This window comes from Pseudomyrmex gracilis, unplaced genomic scaffold, assembly GCF_002006095.1.
Source record: "Pseudomyrmex gracilis isolate BER0280 unplaced genomic scaffold, ASM200609v1 scaffold_180, whole genome shotgun sequence".
Lineage (NCBI taxonomy): Eukaryota > Metazoa > Arthropoda > Insecta > Hymenoptera > Formicidae > Pseudomyrmex > Pseudomyrmex gracilis.
The window spans coordinates 44227-66340 of record NW_018020764.1 but is presented as its reverse complement, the minus strand read 5'-3'; the positions used below and the strand labels follow the sequence as shown (position 1 = coordinate 66340).

Below are 22114 nucleotides of genomic sequence, written 5' to 3'. Positions count from 1 at the left end.
CCGTCATTCCCTTTGTCAGCTCATATTTGACGCACGGAATTCATCAGAATGCGGAAATTATGCGGGATCCGAATTCTCTCTAACAAATTATTTCTTCGTAGTAATCTCGCAAAAATGAAATTGTTTACGTAAAATTATTTCGGCAAACGTTATATTTCGCGAGATATTCCTTCGGAAAATGTCGCACGTTTGAACAGAATTGTTGTTTTGCAAACCGCAACTTCGAAAGTGGAAGAACAATTTTTGCCAAGTTTTAATAAATCCACATCTTTTATACGCTCGAAATCGCGCGATCTTTGTTCTCTTTTTTCTGACGTCTGTCAAATTTTGTCTTCCTTTTGTTTTACACCGTCGTCGGTAGTTCGTGATAGGATGTATCGCGTACACGGAATCCAGTCCGGGGAGAGATCGAAGCCCTTTATGAAGTTATTTCAAGCCGGCGTGGGGGAGAAGAGAGGGCCCGGGAGAAGTCGCACAAAGCAAAGTCTCGCCGTGCTTCGAAATCGAATTACGCGGCGGTTGAGAAACGACGCGCAGACCGAGGGAAGGGAAGTTACGAAAGGTACAACGAAACAAGGGAGAGTCTCCGGCCGGCGGGCAAGAGAGAGGCCTTTTCCTTTCGAGCAAAAACGAGCTTTATTCCACTTCACCTCGATATATTTAACTGCCTTTGTCTCCTGCATACATAGGCGACACTCTCTCGCCCTACGAGCGAGCGTTTAAGGGACGACGACGGGGAGAAATGTGAAAATCTTGTTTCTTCGGCGAAGCTCATTTAGCTACTTGAAATCTGTTGTGCAAAACTTGTTACACGTTCGCAAGCTTAACAAAACTCCACTTTTATCACGCAAGGTTTTTCTTCAATACGAATTTATTTGTAAATGTATAAAAAATTTAAACAACATGTATCGAGTTAATTTCTTTTTTTATACTTTTCTTGTTTTGATAAGCAATATTTTATTCAAGTTGTATTTTATAAAATTTGTCTCGAGCTGTGAGAAATGATAGCACATGTTATATATATCGTTGCACTTAAAAAGAGCTCTATCTCTTCTGTCGAGGGAATAAAAAATGTACGGGAAGAGTCTGACGCGACGTCGGTCGTCTCGCCGAGTAACTCGCCGCTCAAACACAAGGTAAATGATGCGAGGAAACCGACGAGCTATAAAAGACGCTAGACGTCCAGGATAGAGCGGTGGACGATTTAATCTAGTTGTTAATTTATAGCGTTTCGAGCGGGTCTTTTAAGCGTGTTCGTTATCAGGACCGAGTAGCACAAAGGACTTAATCTCGCAACTTCATTTGCATACAACCCTCTCCGAGTTCCGACTTGATTCGGAGAGGGGAAAAGAGGAGAGGAAGGGAGGAAGAGCGAACCGACAGATGCAATTAACTCATTCGAAGTCCTCCAACCCCTGAACCGCTCAAAAAATAAACCGCCCACCAGACGGCAAACAGGATGCAGATCGCGCCGCGAAACAATAAAACCGCAACTGTAATTCGAAAATAAAATGAAGGAAACCGCGAAATGAGCGAATGTCTCGAATGCGTATTATTTAGTCTGTGTGTGAAATGTTCATACCACTATCTCAATTTACAAAAAAAACCTCAAACAAATAGCGCGATGGCAATATCGGGAACGATTACAATTTTCACGAAGTCTCAAATATACGATCGAAAAGAAGAAAAAAGAAAATAAATTGCGGGGTAAGAATATGTAAATGGAACAGTTGCTCGTCCGACAAGAAAGAAAAGCAATTCGATGACAACTGCGGCGGAGCGGTTTATAGAAATAGCATAAATCAATACCAGTCTTCAAAACCCAGATTTCGCGTAACAGAACAAATTCCATCTCTTGTCGAAACTCGCCGCGCGCACGTCGCCGCGCTTTATAGCCGCTTCTATGAAAAAAAACAAATTCTGTCACATAGCGTTACACTCTAACCAACCTCGCCGATATTGTATTTCGCGAAATATATTTCGATATCAACCGCTCGTCGATTTCGCCATTTTCAATCTTTCGTAGCCACGCGAGTGTGCTCTGGAAAATTGAAACCGAAATACCTTGTGCCACTTTAACGAACCGCATGTGAAATAGAAGATTCGCGGCAAAATCCCAAAACATTAAGCCGATATAATCCACTGTGCGCGCTAAAGTAATACGTCATATGCGGTGCCATTTAAATTTAACCGCAGAGATCCGGCGTTTAAAATCGAATTTGAATTCTCAGTTTAATCGCTCCCGGGAAGCTTCTCGATGCGACTGTTTTTTTGAATTAAAAGAGAAATAACGATTTCATGAAGATACTCGCTTGATGTATCTATGCACATATTTTTCTACAACGAAGGTGTTTTTTACGAAGAATTTTTCACGAGAAAAAGTGACAAATAAAATGATAAAAAAAAAAAGGATACAACCTCGTTTTCTCGTTCGCGGCATAAAAAAGACCTCTTCCGCGTCGTCGCTATCTTTGACGGAATTGAAAAATGAATGTCAGAGAGATGCTGGGAGAAATAGAGTGAAAGGACGCGACAGAAGGAATAAGAAAAAGAAAAAAAAACAACAAAAATGAGATAAGACTAAATTTGCGACCAATGCGCGTCGCATTTCGCAGTAGGTACGAGTCGTCGGCGACGACGTCAGCGAATATCGCCGGCGCTTCTTCGGGATCGTTTCTGCAACGCGAGAGATAAGACCCACCCTTAGCGCGCCGTAAACGCGATTTCCCTTCGAGCGGAAAAATTTTCTTTTCTCCAACGTCCTTCCGTCCGACCGAAAAACGAAAGGCGTCTCTCCCGTCCGAATCTTTCTCACTCCGCGGCTGATAAAAATCCTTCTAAATCTTGCCGCAGTCGGCAAAATCTGGTTACCCGCCGGGACGGGTTCGCGCTTTGAGAAATACAACTGTGCGAAAAAGATACGAAATTTGCATCTAACGAGTCGCGCAATTTCTGTGTGCGCGATTGTGAGTCTTCGTTCAGAAACAAGCTCGTAAAGAAACTTGATTGAATTGAAAGACAAGCTTACCTCGAAATATGTATTCAAACGAGATTTATTTCTTTCTTCTTTTGGATAAAAAAAAAAAAAATGTTCTCGAATAACTTTTTCAACAAATTAGAAATTTCCGCGAAAAATGACAAGTATTTCCGGGATTACGGCGCGCGAAGAATTTCGTGCGGCCGAAAATATGTCCGTGAAAAGGCTAGATGAAAGAATCGAGCGATGGAATTTTTCGCAAAAATGCACTTTCACTTACCGCTCTCGTGCTGTACGCCTGGTTCACGTTGTTGACATTGTTATTGATGTGATTGTTGTTGTTGAGATGATGATTGGTGCTGGTGTTGGTGGAATTGGTGGAGTTGTTGTTGCTCGCGTGGTGATTCGAGTGATTCCCGTTGTTGTGCTTGTTATGCTTGTGCAGCACCATCGCGGCGAACATGATGAATGTCTATGTTGTGCACACGCACGAAACACGCGGGGAAGGGAGTACAAGGAAGATTCTCGTTTGAAAATGCGTTGCGCCGACCCGCCGCTACTCCTCGTTTTGCCGCATGACTCGAGTCGTCGTCCAGTTCGATCGACTGAGCTAAAATATCACCCGTTTTTATTCGTCGCGACAAAAAGTCGCACAAATATATAGTATAAGCGAATTGTGCGCTTTGGTGGATGGAGACTTTCAGAAACTTTTTGCAACTTTTCACAAAGAATATCTTGTCGAAAGAATATTTTTCATAGATTTGTTCGGAGAAAAATAGAGTTTTTTCTTATACATCATTTATTGTATGCCCCCCCTCCTCTCCCAAGACATCGCCTTAGAAAAGTTGTAACGTACCTTCTGACGATCTAAGAAACAACCTTGTCGCCGCGCAAGAGAATAATTTCTCTTGCTGAAATACATGTAGATAGAAATAGAAATACACTTAAGACAGTTATATTATACGGAGTAACAATAAATTGTGCTTTGACTTCAGCGCTGAGGAAGAACTCGAGACTTTTGCCTGGGTCAAACACAAACACACAGCGATCTACCGCGTTCCACGAGGAAAGACTGATTTCATCCCGCCGAATCAGCTCGGTGTACCGCAAAGATACCGCGCGGAATCCGCAGCGGAAACCGCCGCGCTCGAGTGTGAGCGCGATCGAACGAGCTGAAAAAGCTTTTTCGGATTTTCTCCCGTTAATTTCGTTGGATGTCGATCCTGCCGCGTAATTGAATACAGCGGTAAAACCGCAGATGCAGCAATTAATATCGCGTGATTGTTTACGATACCGCGAATAAACGAATTGGAAGTTGAATCGGACGCAATTCCTCTGTTAAAGAGAGAGAAAGAGAATCAGACTGTGTCTGATTAAAACACAATTCTCATTTGCGCTCGCTTTTGTCAACATTGATTGTGACGCAGCGTGTAAAACTCTTTTCCGCACTGCGCGCGTCCGAGTATGCTCGACAAAATACTGAAAGTTAATATCGCGCGGCGGACAGCAAGTCATTGAAAACTTTTGCGACGAACGATAACAATGGTGAATTAATAAGTGTAATTATTTATTCTTTCTATGAAAACCTTCGATGACTAATATCGCGATAACGTGAAGGTATAACATATCTTTTTTTTTTTTTTACACCGTCGTAGCTGACACAGTGAGTCATCGATCGCGATTAAATTATATCACGTTCCTCCGGTCGTTTAAAAGGCTTTTCTTATGCAACACAATATGTTTTTCACACGTAAAAACATCGCGCGTTGCAAATTTTTTCGTTAAATTTAATTAAAAAAATTCAATAATGAAAAACTTCTTTGTCCATGACGCGATCGAACGAAAAAAAATCTGTATATACGCGCAAGAACCGTTTGCAAGTGCAAGAAAGACCCGCACGCGAGGAACGCACCAGCTGACGGCACCTATTGATTTGTTATAAATAGTCAGGTGCAGCGAACTACGGCTATCCGTCTTTCTCTCTTTCTTTCTCGATTTCTCCCACCACACTCCGCGTTTCTTCCTCCTTGATTTGTGCAAAGTGCATGTCGATCTTTGCAAACCACGATTATTCATTATAAACATCGTTTAGCATCCAGAAATGTAATCTTTCATCGAGTCGGTCTAAGGCAATAAATAAATCGTCAACAGGTCAATAAATCGTTTTGAATCGCCGTCCTGGCTTTTCTCTCACTTCTCCTTGTCTCTCTCTCTCTCTCTCTCTCTATTTATCAGCATATCCTTCGATCTGAATTACGAGTCCACTTTATCCTTGTCGTTTACAAAAGAGAGACTTATATCACCGCGTTGCGATCGCATTTTAATATCAGATAAAATCGCGCAATTTCAGTTCGCGTTTCTATTTAAACGCAACTCGGAGAGTAATTTTCAGTTGACTTTCCATCACACGTTTCTGTAAAGTTTTGTCTCGCGAACTACTTTCGTGTTGTTTGCTTGTGTATAAATCCAACACACTTGTGTCTCTCTAACAATAAAACATTCCGATGTGTCCGTCATCATTATTCTGTATACTAAAAATGTGACCGTGCGAAACACCGTTCGAGTGCTTGACAATTCGATACACTGCATCCCGAAAAAGATCCGCCGTTACCGAACTAATTAGATGTAAATTTATCATCGAACCAATTAGATCTGTTTTTATCCGTCCGAGCGCGCGCAGACTTTATAAACATGGTGCGCGCGATAAAATTTTCTCTCACGGCCCATAAACATCAACGGAAGAAATATGTCGCAGGAAACGGTTGACGAGATGTATTCGACGAGCGAAGTGGGCGACGACGCGTCGGCAAGTCAATCTGTCTGAATGGCTGTCAATAAGAATATTTGTCAAGTATGAAGAATTAATGACGCGCGCGGAGGCAAGACCAAGTGTCTCTCTCTCTCTCTCGGTTGTAACATCTTACGGAGTGATCGCGGAACAAACGACGAGCTGTCAGAGGAGTCCGTGTAGTACCGTACGTATTTACTGTTAATTGGAATAGTTATTCGAAGTGAACTCGGTCTGAACTGATTGGTCGACGCGAAGCCACTCGGCCGGATGTCTCGAAGCGCAGTGGCAAGCGCAGGTGGAGCTCCTTCGGTCTAACGCACGACGTAACGCGGTTAGCGCCACGGCAATAATTACGACCAGAACGTTGCCTTGTAATCAAATTGGGTCGCGCGTGATCTCTGACCGCCTCTTGCAATCTCGGCGATATTCGCTCCGCGTTCCTCCGGTTAAAGATCATCCTCCTCGACCTCCCAAGCGGCATATTGCAGCGATACATCGATATATTGTGGGAACTTGTTCTCACTATGGAAAATTCATTAAGAGGAATTTTTTAAACCGCGACAGTATATGTGAGAGTTTATATAAAGTTTTTTGCTGAAAAATCGAATACGTTTTCTTCATCGCGCGCTCTTATCGCTTGAAAATGATCAATCAATTTGCCATCTTTTTTTTTTCTCTCTCTCTCTCTCTCTCTCTTTCTATCTCTCGAAGAACGATCGAGGATACTTTAATCACAAAGTAAATCGCACGAAATCTCGATAATTGAAAACTTTCTCAACTCGCTGGTCTCGTTTAAGTCTCCGCGCCGGGGAGATTACAGCGGAGGAAAATTCGGTTTAGATAACCTCGTTAACCGATTTCAAATTGTACCGAGAGCAAACGAGCCGGTTCTGTCGTTAAAGAGCAGATTGCTGGTTTTGTCATTATAAAAACAAACAAACAAACAAACAAAAAAAGCCATGTAGATTATCGGCCGGCGATCGAGCGTGTTTTCGTTTGAGAGTCGTATGTGGGTATAGTCGGGAGATTCAATCGCATCGCACACGTAACTTTTCCAATTAACCGAACGAAATCGGCCGTGAAAAAAAAAAAAAGAATTCGTCGAAATCATTCATCGACAGGCAATACGTCGCGTCGTTCAACCGTTCAATGGCAAATATAAACGAGAATCAAATATATTTTCAGTCCTTTCGTCGCGATACGTCACAATATTCCACACGCGCAACTACACAGGAGAACATTCCATCATCGTTCGACCGTAAATCTCAATAGCAAATATTTTTCGTACGTCAAATCGCTATTTTTACAACCTGATGTAAAAAATCTTTTCCTCATCAACGTAACATCGCAGAAAACGTCGCGAGGGTCGTTTGATGCGAAACTTTGAACGTTTCTCGCGAAATTGTCTGCCAACCGTGTTTCCTCGCCCGATGTCCTTAAAACATTCGCGACGGTAGGACGCGCCGACGAAGGATTCGCGGACGAAGGTCGGTTCCAGTTCGTAAAGCCGGGCGCGCATAAAGTTTTCGTCGCGCGTTTGTTGTTGTTTTGCACAAAAACTAAATCGGACGAGTTTCTTGTCGCATCAGCAAGGACAACGAGGCAGGGACGACGAGTTGAGGCAAATATTTTTGCGAGAAATACACTCTCTCTTTCTTTCTCTCTCTCTCTCTCTTTCTCTCTTCTCGCTTGGGCGTTACGCTATTTCGCATTTACACGACTTTCAACTCCGCATAGAACTTCCGTCTTGCTCGATTCGCTCAAAATGCGTCTCTCGCAATGTATTCCAATATATTTCCCAACAATTGTAACTTTTCTCATTAAAGCAAGGATTTAATATTCGCACGCAACAACGGCTTATTCAATTTTGTGAAACGTGTACGTTTTGAAGACTCTTCTTCTTCTTGGAAAAAGAGAGAGAGAGAGAGAGAGACGCGGAATATACAATGTATTGTTTCTTGCTCGCGATATTTTCAAAAAGAAGTCAAAGTCGTTTCTTCTCCTTTGAAAAGCGCTTCAAATATAGTCCAAGGACTCGAGCAACAATTTGCTTTGTACGCAACGATCAGCGACGACGGAGATGAGGCGCTCGTGTTTGATTTACGACACACTGCGCAAGAAGACACACGTGTGTATAAAGATATTGAAAACTATAGCCGCGAGAAGACGATTTACGATCACGTCGAGGAAGCAAGAAAAAGAAATGAAGATCCACAATCGTCGTCGTATCAAAACATCGCGCGGATCTCTATTTCCTTCTGCTTCAAGACGCACGCAGGAAATTCCAACCGATCAACGCCATCATCGGATCATCCATCTCCTCTCCGCCTCGTTCGAGATCTCGATACATCAGTGTCATTAATCCTCCGACTGATTATTAACCATAATTACGTAATGACCGGTGGTACAATCCGATTGAATTCCTCGGCGGCGTAATAGAGAAACGAACTGTCGTTATACATCTCGAAACTACCTCTGTTACGTCTTCGACTTCGAGAAATAAACGAGTTTACGTTTGACGTGCGCTTTCATAGTTACATTCTATCTTCCAACTGTGAGGTTTCTAACTGTTCCAGAATCGCGCTCGTTACGCAGATGCTCCAGCGTGGCGGACGCTTCGGCGGCGGAATGAAAATCGTTTTTCGCTCGCGCGCTGTCGATGAGCTGAATTTTCGGCTTGACAGCGGAACATAAAAAAAAAACAAAAAAAAAAGTGAACCCAACCAAGTCCCACACAAGCGTACATATATTCCCGACAGACGCGACGAGGGTTCATATTCCACCTGCTTTCCTCTCGCAGAACGCGCATCCAGTGTTACACGGCCGCTTACATAACGCATATGCGCGCGTACATGTGTGTGGGATGCGGATACATACGTGGTGCACGCTACGGGGGAGAAGAGAGAAGAGCGAGGAAAGGCAATATGGACGACTGGTGGCGCGTATACATATATACATATATGTCGCGTCGGCACATGTACGTACGTACATACATACGGTACAGTAACCTTCGCGCATTCGGCTCCGCGAGAGGGGTGGAAGATATCCCCTTCTACACGCGCCGGTGTATTCCGGCCATCAGCGGCCGATAGACAGCGGTTGAACGAGAACGTGGAAGGGAAACCACCTTCCCCTCTCGCGGCACGGAAATATACGAAGGTTACTGTACCTACCTACGCGCGTTGTGTGTGTGTGTGTGTGTGCGTCTGCTTTTATCGAGCTCTCGTGTCGCGGCGCATGAAAAAAAAAAAAAAAAAACGCCTGGCCTACGCGGAACAAAGCGCGTTCGCTGCCGGCGTTATTACAGAATTACCGGTGTACTGCAGTGTTTTAAAACACCGCAGCGACAGACAGCGACTGACCAATAATCGTCACAAGTGCGACAACAAACACTCGACGTATGATAAAACAAAAAAAACACACACACACACACCTGCCGCGATATGCGAGCAATCTGTAATGATGATAAAGAATTTAATTGAATGTTTGCGCAATCAGCAAGTGCACTCGATGAGAAAACACGAGCGGAAAAGTCCTCTCTCTCTCTTTCCGCGGAAAATGCGGATTATTAGACGAACTAATTGAGGCTTCCTTCATCAGCCACCGCGCTCTGTGTATCGCTGTTGAACTAATATTTGAGCACAGCAGAAACCGGCTAATTGCTCCCTCCCCCGTTGTATTTCTCATGTATTTCCCGCGGGAGCGGTAGAGACGAGAAAGGGGGAGGAGGAGGAGGAGGAGAAAGGCAAACGAGAGCGCGATGTGTGCGCCACGTTATCAAATTTATTTACAGTAGAACCTCCCAAAACGTATACTCCTAAAACGTATATACCTCCCAAAACGCATACAAATCTACTCTCAAAACGTATATTTTCTCCTTCATCGCTTTTCCCACCACTACGTATGGGTACAATCGAAACTGCGCTAGCGCTTGCGCATTAGGCTATGCACATGTAACATACATGGTCGTAATATAACCTCTATTATAATATGCGCATGCGTTAGTTAAAGAGTGAGGGAATAGGGGCAGTATACGTTTTGGGAGGTTCGTCGGTCCCAACTGTATACGTTTTGGGAGGTTCTACTGTATTTTTCAAAAACATTACGCAATAAGACTCCAGTTGCGAAGCGAAAGCGGAACAAAAGCGTTCTCGCATTGTGTAGAACGCGTCCGATCCGAAGAAAAAGAATCTGTTACAAGGACGCGCGGCAGAGATAAGCGTCCTTTCCCGCTCGTGAAAAAAGTATTTAATTTAACCGCCGCGCAGACGTGTCTGACATAACTGCGGACGACGGTTCCTGACAGCCGTCGCGGCTTCGAGCGCATTGTCAGTCGCGTTCGCAACTGTCAGCCGCCGATAGGATTCACGCAAACCTGGCCTATAGAAATACGCGCGCTTGGCGGTGTCAGACTCTCCCTACCGGATTTCAGAGCAAGGGAAATAGAGAAAGAGATGCGTACACACGTATCAGAGGGCGGGAAGCGCATTGTTTGCGACAGACAGATTCATTTAAACTTGTAGCTCGCCGCGGGACACCAGCTCTCGACGCTGTTTCTCTCTCTCTCTCTCTTCCTCTCTCTTTCTGTCCCCCCCCCCTTTTTCTCCATTAAACGGTACTCAAATACACGAGCATTTGCACCTGTACCACTGTGTTTCCGATCGCGAAATTCCTATTCGCCCGTCATTTTTGGAGTCTCGCCAGCGGCAACCGATAACAAGGCGCCGATATAAACTCCGGCGATACATAATTGCCGGAGTAAATATTCCATACGCGCCAGAGATATAAAGTAATTACTACGAAACGTGTGTTTCGTAACATGCTGATTAATACGTAATAAAAAAAAGAAGTTAAAAACCGCTAATTAACAGTAAAACTGTAACTGTCAAAAATTTAAAAAAACAAACAAACAAACAACATTTTCACGTACACAATGTTGCGCGTTTATTTTTATAAGAACTTACACACGAAAAACAAAGATTTGTGAGAAGATTAATTGCTTAATGATCACAGCAAGAAAATGCTTTGCTGAATCTATTGAATTTTTTGTTTTGTTGATGTTGTAATAGCAAAACTTTTTTTCCGTGTAAAATTAACCGGCCATTTTGTATCGATAGTGAGTTAATTGCGTTTACTTTTAATGCCAATCAGACGTATAAAAAAAAAAATCACACATTTAAGTATTTTAATTGGCGTGGATCGTTTATAGAAGTCGGCGCGCATTAATAGACTGATGAAAATTTTGCCATTCAAACCGATTCGCAATAACAATCGCGTTATAACGTGATAAACATCAGGCATTCGATAACGAGAGAGAGAGACACACACGTACGCGCGCTCACACACAAAAACCAGATAATAGCTGGAAATTTTAATAAAATTGTTTCGGTCAGTGATCGCACTCGGTAATATCTAGATTACTCCCGATCATTCTAGATTACCGAGTTAATAGTATTTGCAGACAATTAAGCCCCGTGTTTGAACGCAATACGTACCCATTAATCAGGACGCAAACACTAAGCGCGAATACGCTGTCAATTGCAGATCATATTTTGATAAAATATTTCAGTAATTATACATTACGTAAGACAGAGAGAGAGATAGAGAGAGAGAGAGAGAGAGAGAGAGAGAGAGAGAGAAAGAGAGACTGCAGAGAACAATTTATCTCGGATATTTATAAACGTCGCAATTATCCTACTATCGATTATATTTAATAATACGCCTTGCTTGACGCACAAATAGAGTATTGATTAAATAACAATAAACGTGTGATATGATTGTTGAAGACTCGGAATTCTCTGTCGCGGGATATATGTTCTTCCGCCGAGCGAAACAACCTGTATCGCGAGAGTGATACAGCGCATCCTCCGTTGCACACACACTATTTTGTATTTCCCCGCATTTATCTAAGCTGACTGTCTCTTCCACTGTCAAATCACGAGCGTCGCGTGTCACATATAGACTGCACGAACGTGTTTCACATATCAAAGCAGCGAGTGTGTACGTCGAGAGATCCGTACGCACGTAAACTCGGTGTATAAACAAAGTGAATAGTCGTTAATCAACCGGGCGAATGCGATCTTTTTGACAACTCGCTTTCTTTTCTTTCTTTTTTTTCGCCAACATATATTTTTGCCTCGGCATATGTGTGATACATGATGTAATAAATAAACGTATAATATAACAAATAAACTTTTCAGATCGCGTAGCATTTTTAATTTATATTGCAATTTCGACACGGAGAATTTTGCGCGTAGGTTATTGTCTCGCGACGAAAACGATCTAATTGATACATCGCGCGCGCGGACACGGTTTAACGATTTTACCAAGATTGACGGAAACGGCGATCGATAATTCCGTTGACGGAAATAACCGACTACTGCGGCGAAGAGTGACATTCATCCAGCTCCGTCCGACTGTCAGCTATCCGACGTATCCGCGGAATTCGAAGTATTCGGAAATAAACTCGTCTCCAGCATCTCCCACCTGCCAAGGCGACGTCTAAAAATATATATCGGCCGACAGAGTACATTCGCCGTCAGATCGATGACTAGTCATCCCGGTAAATGTGCGCGCGCGTTCTTTATAAACAAATAAAATCTAAACACCGCAAAAGCCGACGGGGGGAACAGTTCTCTCATAATCAACGTGTTACGCGCGGTAAACAAAAACAACAAAGATCTCTTTAAATGTATTTTACATTAACTTCCTGGAGAACTGCGGCTAATCTGACAGGTAAGCTTGAAAAATATTTCTCGAATATTTTCGTTCAAAAATGATATTTCTGTGAATTTCTGTGTGTCACTTTCTGCATTTCTCAGATACACCGCTATACAGTTTTGACGTAATAACAGAGAGGATTTATTTCTCGTTTGATAAACAAGCTTTTGCGAAAAGTTTTTCCGATTCGCGTGATTAATCAACAAAGACTACATAAGCCGGAGTGTGAATGCGCGCGCGCGCGCGCGAGTTGTCTGATTAATAAAGTTTTTTCTGACGAATACAGAAAGTTATCCTCGTAAAACTTCCGTCAATATTCCGAAAAGCGAGCAAAGACGAACCGAGACGTTTCGTCAGTTTCTTACGCAATTTATCTTTTCAGTCTCGAGGAAGTACTATTTACTTTATCCGGAAATAATCAATGTGACTCTCTCTCTCGACGGACCGGGATCTTTTTCCCGTTTACGGCGAAGAAGGACGACGCGCCGAAGAACGCACGCGAGGAACCAAAATGAGAAGGCGAAAGGCGGAGGAAAAAAAATCAAGAAGACGTGTTCTCCTCCGGAGAAAAGAAATTTTTGAAAATAACTCTCGAGCCAATTTCCAGGTAATTGCCTCGGCTGCCCGATATAATCCTAATGCCTCGCGTGCTCTTAATGGGCAAAGAAACTTTCCACGCACGAAAAGCAACGATCGAAAACCAACCGCCTATCTCTGTGTGCGCGCGCACGCAACACACGCACGTATGTATTTACGGAAAATCAGATGATTTTTGCATGAATTATATTGCGCCGCGAGTGCACACACCGTCTCTCTCGTTACGTGAATCACCCGAGAATATGGAACATGATTACGACGAACGGAGTTTTACGACCACACGCGCTCGTACTCGTCAAATGAAGCGGCGCACACGCGCTTTATTTCTTCGAGCCTCACTCGGTGTAATATCCCACGAATTTCATCATATTCCTCTAACGATACAAAACTCTCGTCTGCGAGATAACACAATGGTTTTGTTCCCCTTTTTATCTCGCTAATGAAATAATCCACTCGCTCGCCACGATTAACTCTCGTGCCACTGAAAAATCGAGGTCGTTAAGGAAAGAAGAAGAGTAGTCTCATACTAAACGGGATTCTCAATTTTTCCTATCGGATATTGCGCGCACGCGCGAGACCCACGTACACGCACGCCTGACATTGCAGTATAAATCGCTAGGGTAAAAAGTAACACAAGAGTAGTTAGGTCAAAAAAATCACGCGCGGTACTCCGCGGTGCGCAGGAAAAACTCGTCTCATTGCGCGAGTATGTATTTAAAATGTCGGTGCTGCGAGCGCGCAACCAGTTTCTCTCTTCCGCGACGAAATTAGTTGTCACACACTGCTATACACTTATTAAACGTTAGCTGTCCGTCGGATAAATTTATACACGTGACCGCGCGCGGAGAGCCGCACGATGATTTTACCGGATAATTTACCGCTCTCTCGTAAAGTGGTCCGCGATGTATTCGCATAAATAAAACGCATAAATAAAACCAAACGGGCTCTCCGTAGGACATCGCTTGCTTTTTATTCTCTCCGCGCGGCGGAGAAAAGAAAAACACAACTCGAGAAAGAATAAATCGGATTCAAGAATCAAACTGATTGCGGAAACTCACTTCCTTCCATCGTTTTTTTCTCTTTCTTTCGTTAGTTCTCCGAGTGCTTTTCGTGTGTCGAAGACGAATTAGCTTGTTATTGCGATCGAATAAAAACTTACGTCCTGATCGCTAAATCACGAGGCAACAACAGGGGGCAAACGAATGATATCACCCCGATAAGCGAATTTTTATTTGCGCTCGACGGAAAATGACGAAGGTATCTCGTAAGAGCGATAAAACTGCCGCTCTGCTTTTTTGTCTTCTTTTTTTTCTTTCCCCCTCGGTCTATATTGCGAAAGCGATTTTGCGTCTCACGACGATACCATTTCCCTCGTCCTCTAACGCGGTCCTGCATTTTCCACTTCGTAGAAGGAAAATGCAGGAAAACGCCAGACGTTCCTACGAGAGACGATTCCCGGAGCCGTATAACGCGCGCGCGAGAGTATTATCAAAGTTCTTCCCCATAGACACCGTAAATCTTCCCCGTGGATGGAAAGGAAGGGCGTTCCCCCGACGCGGTGAGACAAAGGAAAGCGCCGCGCTAAAGCCACTTTATCCGAACTTGTCGGGTTCGCCTGCCTGTAACCGGCCTGCCCACTTTCAGACGCCGCCGCCGCCGCCGTGGCGCAACGCCGCGCTTGAAAATTCAATTTGCAAAACGATATATATATATATATATATATCGCACAATTTCCCACTGTAACTCCCCATTATCCAACCGGTCCGAGACAACGCGCGTTTCCTCACTTGTTACCTCGTCGCATTAACTTTGTTCACGTCAAAGCACTTATGCAAACGCTTATCAGTAATGTCGATGATTATTATCGCATAAACACGAGAGAGAGAGAGAGAGAGAGAGAGAGATTTTGGATAAAAGTTTTTTTCTCATTAATAAATTAATATGCAATTAAATTACGGGCAAGTTGTAAAAATATTAATTGCGTTCCGTTCCAGTTCTCACGAAAGCGGATCTACCTGAAAACTCGATTACTTTTCCAATGACGACACGCGAGATCTCGCGATAATTGTAGTTCGCGATCGATGACATCGCGTCGAATTTCACAAACGGAAACGCGCAAACGTCCTCGGGATGAGAAATCGTTCCGGGGGAGGCATCTCGCGTCGCGTCTCGCGTAACGCGAGTCGAGATATTGCCGGCGGACGAGAGGAGTCACGCTCCAAAAGAGAGAAACGCATCACGCGATCTCTCTCTCTCTCTCTCTCTCTCTCTCTTTCTCTCTCAACGAGTTACGGAAATCGGTATACCGACGTGGTTAAGCAATTCCTCCTTGTCTCCCCGGTGGCTTACGGGACACAAAACGGTTTACCTGCGTTACGTGCGGGAGATTCGCTGATCCCTGACACGGCCGGCCGTGAATCGAGACGTACGTCGGCGAATCTTCGTGACGCGTATGCAATTAGTCTTCCAGATTGTCGGAGAAAGCGCGGCCGAACGTGCGTGCTTTCTTCGCCGATATATAATAATCATAATAATAGATGATAATGATAGTAATAATTGGGATAAAGCTGATGTATAAGTTAATAATATAACAGATAAGGTGCACACAATGCACGCGTGAGATAAGCGCACCCCACATACGAAAAGACGAGGCGTCAGCAAAAATACCGCTATAAAAAAAATGATGCTCCAGGCTAAACTTCGTGTAACACAAAACTAAAATATAACAAATAACATAAATACGAAAAATAATCACAATCAAGTGAGAAAACGCGAGAATCTTGAAACAAATAGATTTTTTAAGAGACAATCCTGATCCTCGATTGATCCAGTGACTATATAATTATATCGTATAAGATCGATGATGAGCAAATGCAAATAAACAAACTTTGCGAAATATTTCTGCGTCGGTGAAAAAAAGTTGTCAAAGTCTTAATGTGTTTTTTCGTCGTCAGTGAAGCAACTGTGTCACACGCGCGCTCCCTGAATTTTCCACGTTGCATGATCGGCCGAGGGTGAACCGGCATAATAAAGAAACCTCCGTTTTACGATTGGCCATAACTCGCAATGTCACGCTCGAGGAAAATAGCTCGCTCGCGTGAAAGGATGATTCATATCGCGCAACGTGTTTGCATAACAAAAAACGTATGCAAATGAGCAATATGTACGCCGATCTCTCTGAATTGCTAATTCTCCATCCATCAGGCGCAAAAGAAAGTCGGACTTAAAGATGTATCGGATGCGCCGGAATATTTTAATTAAACGTCACAGCATAGAATTATTACGCACCGCAATCTCCTCATTCAAATGAGGAAAAATATTTGTTTTTAGTTTTCTGTTCTTGAAAAATTTCTCTTACGTAATGATTTGTAAGTAAATCTGATCGATTGACAAAAATTTGTCCACGTTCGAAAAATCGATATTTTCCGACACACCCTGACCGCGCAATCAAATTATAAATGAAATCGCGACGGTTACCTCTCTCTCGTGTGTCCTCTTCGCGTTGCTCGCGCGCTATCACGCGTACCTTCGATCGGGGGAACACCTCTTTCTCTCTCGGCTTGTTGGGGGGGTTGCAGAGACGCGTTATCACGATGCAGGTGTAGCATGTAAGATGGTCGCACGTCGACTGAGAGCTACCCTCTTTCGGAGAACCGAATCCGCAAGAAACGACAACGGCGGCGTCGCGACGCAACCCCTTATAGCGGCTAGCCAACCATCCGACTGGGCGCCCCTAGTCGCCGCCGTCGCCACCCCCGAATGCATCCCCACCAGACGTCGGCGATTATCGAGAGAGGGGAGTGCTTGTATCACCACGCGGCCGACAAACTGGTGGGGGTGTCTGCTGCTGGAATTACTTCGTCCGGCAAAAAACACCCCTCTCTCTCTCTCCCTCCTCCTCCCCGCTTGTCTCGCTCTATCTCTCATTCGGAAAGGAGGAAAACTGATGGTTTGGAGAAGAGCGGAGGAGGAGTAAAGGAAACAGGGGCCGATGCACCGAGAGCATGAAGGTCGCGACGTCGGAGCAGATAAATCAGAATTCGCGGTTGAACGGGTTGGTACGGATTTTTCGTGGGTGGCGAGAACACGGCATCGGTTTATGTATAAGTAACGACGGAGGGTGGTAAGACGTTTCGAGATATTTTCGATGTGGACAGCCGTATTAGAAAGTATCGTCTTTCAGTTATACAAGAATATGTTTGGAGAGCTTTAACGGGCTGTAAATTAATTAAATTTCTTAACCTCTCCCCCCCCCCTGACAATTTGTGTCACGCGCATCTTTTATATTATATTAAATTAAATTGTTGAAAAAAGGTCCTCCGAACGTAACCTTTGCGAGACAAAAAGTATTTCCGTAAAAGTTCGTAACAGTACCACCGAGACGGAAGAGCGAGTAGAGCAAAAAGCAAAAAGCTAAAACTAATAAGCCAGGGAGCAGAAGTTACGAGCGTGACCGCAGGAAAATTAAATTTTGGATAAATAGCACGCGAAAATAGCGGTCAGTACGGATAAGTCAATATTGTTCACCAGAATTTGTGAAACAGAAAACAATTTTTAATTTTGAGAGAATAATTGATACATGTATGCAATATCATTACAATAATATTACATTAAATATTAATTTTTTAATATTAATGTCTATCATTAAAGTTTTTACTTTTTTATATTTGCGTCTTCCATACGTATCGAGAGTGTTTCTCGTTTATAGCGTGTACAAACGAGCAACACTCTCTCGCGGAAAAATTTCTCGAAAAATTCCAACTATGCTGAAAAATAAGAACAAAAGACCGATAATTTTCATCGGGACACAACTTTCAGATAACTCGATTAAAAATGCGTTGAATTCGCGTCTCGTCGAAGATAACGTATACACAGAGTCAAATGTCGCGGCGTCGTTTTTCGCGTGCCGTCGGGAGGACGCGACGAGGAAGATAAATTAGAACCCGCCGAGATAGAACGACGCGAAGTAAGGAGAACGAAATCCGCATCAGTCGTCAGGACTTGACAATTTCCTCAGGGCGCGTGTCGAAACGACACCACGAAGATTCTTGAGTGGCTGCGCGATGCGACGGAAAATGCGAGGGATTGATGATACGGGGAGGTGCATCCAACCCGTTGGCGCGAAATAAGTTTCGGGAGATAAAGCTCGAAGCCTGGAATTTATCCGGTCCGCGTCACTTATCAGCTTCTTCGCGATAGCGCTCGAATAACACGCTACAAAATACGATCCACTACGAAAGTGTTGAAGCACGCGAAGAAGATTACAAACCAACTACACAATATACATTGAATACTTCGTGTTGTAATACGGAATTTTGTATATTTTATCAATTCTCTCTCAAAATACTTATATCGCGAATAAAAAACAAAAAACCATCGGCTGAATAAAATAACCTCATGGGAACAGAGAGAGAGAGAGAGAGAGAGGGGGAAAGAGATAAGACTTGTTCAAGGAAAGCTCTGCATCCTTGATGCGCATAAAGTGGCGAGGTGTTCGCGGATTATCTAGAAAGAACTGCCGCATGGTATCTTAGGGCGTCTCTTCCCACGGGACGACTTCTCTCCAAGTAAAAGATAACGAACGTCATGAAAAATAGTAATCCGCTGATGCAGATCGCGCAGGATGCGGCGCGAAAATGCTCGAGAGAGCTTTTCGGTCTATCGCTTTTACCCTATGCGAGATTGAGAAAAAAACGCTACTTCTAGCTCTAGAATGAAGCTTCGCGCGGAGCAACACACGACGCGCGCAATCGGTCGTCGCGGGGACGACCAGCTTCGCTCGGTGAATCAAGCACGAAAAACCGGTTCTCGAGCACGACGGAGGATCTTGCGGTGCATCGAAAGCGACCGAGGAAGTTGGAACGAGTTGAATCGACGGGACGGGAAGATCGACTGTGTCAAGAAGAAGATACAAGTCGTCTCTCCGTTACGCGCCGCCTAATTTCGTGCAACTTATTTGCATCCGTGTCGCAAACGTCGACTAAAACAGTTGAAGAATAAATAAATAAACGTTTTCCAATTTGCGATTTGTGAAAAATTCATTCGAGCATGTACTTACACACATGCACGCACGCACACACACACGCGCGCGCGCGCGCACTCGTGAACATCGACGAGGATGTTATTTTAGCTGCGAACAACTTTTCTGAACTTTCTAAGTAATCGCAGTTTGAATGTAAAAACGCATTAAATTTCTCTTATTATCATATCCTTTATATGCAAAGAAAAAAACAAAAAACAAAAACACAGAAAAGAAAAAAAACATCCCGCGAAACTTGACGCCGCAAGTTAAAAAAAACTGTCCCTCGCGGTGGTCAATGTTTTACGCTTTACGTCGAGAATATTCGTACTTAAGTTTTACATTCACGAGTTATGTGAAAACTTTGCGTGGAAACTCATGGTGGCGCAGCTGTATAAAATTACCGGGAGGTAGTATCGACATTTATACATTGGAAGTTTAATCTGCAGCATGCGCGTCAATGTTCGGAGCTTTGAATATGATAATTTTCCCTTGTACAAATGTGACAGAATAGTACAATGATTGAAGTTCGGAACCCAGACAATGAGATGAGCTCATGAAATTTGAATTAGTCGCGTAATTCGCAAAACATAATTTCTGTCCACATCCCTAACTCATCTGAATGAACTTTTTTTCTGTTCCGCACATATTTAAATTTTGCATTTTAATTTAAATTCAAATCATGTTTCGCGATCTCGCACAGATAATTCTCCCCTCTCTTTCGCATTTATATTAAATAATTCAGTTTACGTAACAAATCTATATTGGAACAAAACGGACAAACACGGTATCGATTGTGCTACACACATACCTACACACACACACACACACAGAGCGAACGGGGTATGATCGGCTATCGATAGCAGTGTACCTCATTTTCGTGTCGATTGTTCGGGGGCTCGATTACTCATCGAAAGCGCGCGAGACCATTAGTCCGCGATCGAATAATGCGAAGGCTGAAAGCTCGACTTGCCCGGACCACAATCGAGAAGCGGCTGCGGATATATATTCGAGCGTCGCCCGGGATATCAGCCTTTCCCTCGCGGTCGGGACAAGGGATTGACGTTAAGTATGTTAAATTAATTAACTTTAATTAACGCTCCCAACGGGGCGTTATAGGAGCGGCGAACGAGCGCGGAATACAGCGCGAGGGATTACTCGCGCCGTCCCTCGGCGAGAGCCCGTTAAAAACCGCCGGGGAGCTATTTATTCCGCATCGGCTATGCGAGTACACGCGCATAATTGCCTCGTTATTAGAAACAAAAAAAAAGAATTTGTCAATTTTGTCTCCCCTTGGCTATATATAACACCAAGATGCTGCGAGAACGTAAGTACGCCCAAAAGTTGCCTGTTTTTTTAGCGCAAACTCCTCCTCTCACTACACGTGACGGCCGATTCCACCAAAGATGAGCTCACCCGCGCGTAAAACTTTGATGGATCGGGCTCGTTGCAGTGTGTAATTCCGAGAATATGTGATCGGTGAACGTCCAATTGGATCGTTTCGATTAATATTCATATATCATAGAGAAAATCGAGACAGAGAGGATGTACTTTCTACTTTATACGGCGAACGGCTATACATATTATAGTCGAAAATCTTCGTTAATTATAATTCGTTCGTACTTCTATATCAATTAATGCACAATTTATTATACCGAGGTGCTTTTAGATAGTTATTTGTACGTCCCTCGTAACGCGATATTATAATTCATCATTTAAGTAAATTGCGAGATTTTAATTTTCCTGCGAGCGCAGGACGAGATACCCGAGACCAGACGCGCTCGAGTGCCTTTATCTACGTCTCTTTTCTTCTCCCTCTGGAAAAGAACTCTCTTGAAAAGCTCCCCGGCCGAGAGACGGGTTAAAGTTCCCATTTTCATTTTCCGTCGCGGCAATGATCCGAAACGTCTTAAATCGACGTCTCTCTCGTCCGCTCGCGAATTCTTTTTTTTGGGGATGAGGTTGTCTTGCGCGAAAGATCTGCGGACGATTCTCTCTCTCTCTCTCTCTCTCTCTCTCTCTCTCTCTCTCTCTCTCTCTCTTTCCGTAGAAAAAATAAAACTCGCTGCGCGAACATTCTACGCGTATTACGCGAATGTCTGCAAAGTCGCCACGAGGACTAGACGCATACCGTTTCCTCATGACGCGGTCGCGTCATTGTAAAATAAATCGGCGCGGACTTGCAAAGCAAAACGGAGACGTTTTCAGGGTCGCGAAGAGAAGACCGATGAAGCGGCACAAATTTTGCGAGATTGCTCATTCGCAGATTATCGCGATTCCGAACAGAAGATAAAGATATTACATCCCTTGTAGGAATTGACGAACGGCCCAGTATTGGGTCAATATCGGCAAACGAGGCTCGATATTGGTACGACAGTAGTAGCCAGTACTGGGCGAATATGCTTAATGATTAAATCGAGCCAACGCTGGCTTAAGCTCGGCACGATACTTACTTCCGAGATTGGCCAGATATGGATTTCAAGTATTGGCACAATGTTGCAATTTTATACTACCAAGACAATCTTAGCCAACACTGGCTAAATATTCTTAGTGGTCAGACAGACCTAAGATCAGTAACTTATATGACGCCAACATTGTGGCGCCAATATGTTGATCGCAGAAATGATTTTCGGTAAAATTAAAGTTTGAACATTGGCTCATCCGTGGTATCGGGCCAGTCGTCTCGCCGGTACATGAACGACTCTTGGCGAAACTGTAAGTTAGAGATTGGACCATCCGTAGCACCAGTATCGGGCCTGTTGTTTTACCAGTACAAGAACGATGCTTGGCAAGACAACAGTTTCACTATTGGTCCTGTCTTCTCGCCAATACTGGCCCAATATTGGTCCTGACTTCTTGCCAATACTGGCCCAATATTGGTTCTGTCTTCTTGCCAATACTGGCCCGATATTGGTCCTGTCTTCTTGCCAATACTGGCCCGATGTTGGCCCTGTCTTCTTGCCAATACTGGCCCGATGTTGGCCCTGTCTTCTTGCCAATACTGGCCCGA

At 43.8% G+C, this 22114-nt stretch overlaps 1 protein-coding gene across 3 annotated transcripts in view; it reads right to left on the bottom strand.

Moving 5' to 3' along the window:
• Positions 1-22114, bottom strand: part of LOC109858017 (serine/threonine-protein kinase 26) — a 97447-nt gene that overhangs the window by 53493 nt on the left and 21840 nt on the right. Inside the window, exons 1-2 of one of the 3 annotated variants that reach the window (XM_020434896.1) lie at positions 16563-16706; positions 3258-3587 (exon numbers count right to left, since the gene is read on the bottom strand). The exons of 1 other annotated variant lie outside the window; for it this stretch is intronic. In XM_020434896.1, the coding sequence (XP_020290485.1) occupies positions 3258-3440 (183 nt within the window). In that variant the 5' untranslated portion in view covers positions 3441-3587; positions 16563-16706. Of the gene's footprint in view, positions 1-3257; positions 3588-16562; positions 16707-22114 lie in introns of those variants that run through there. One more of the 3 variants, XM_020434897.1, reaches the window with a different exon arrangement.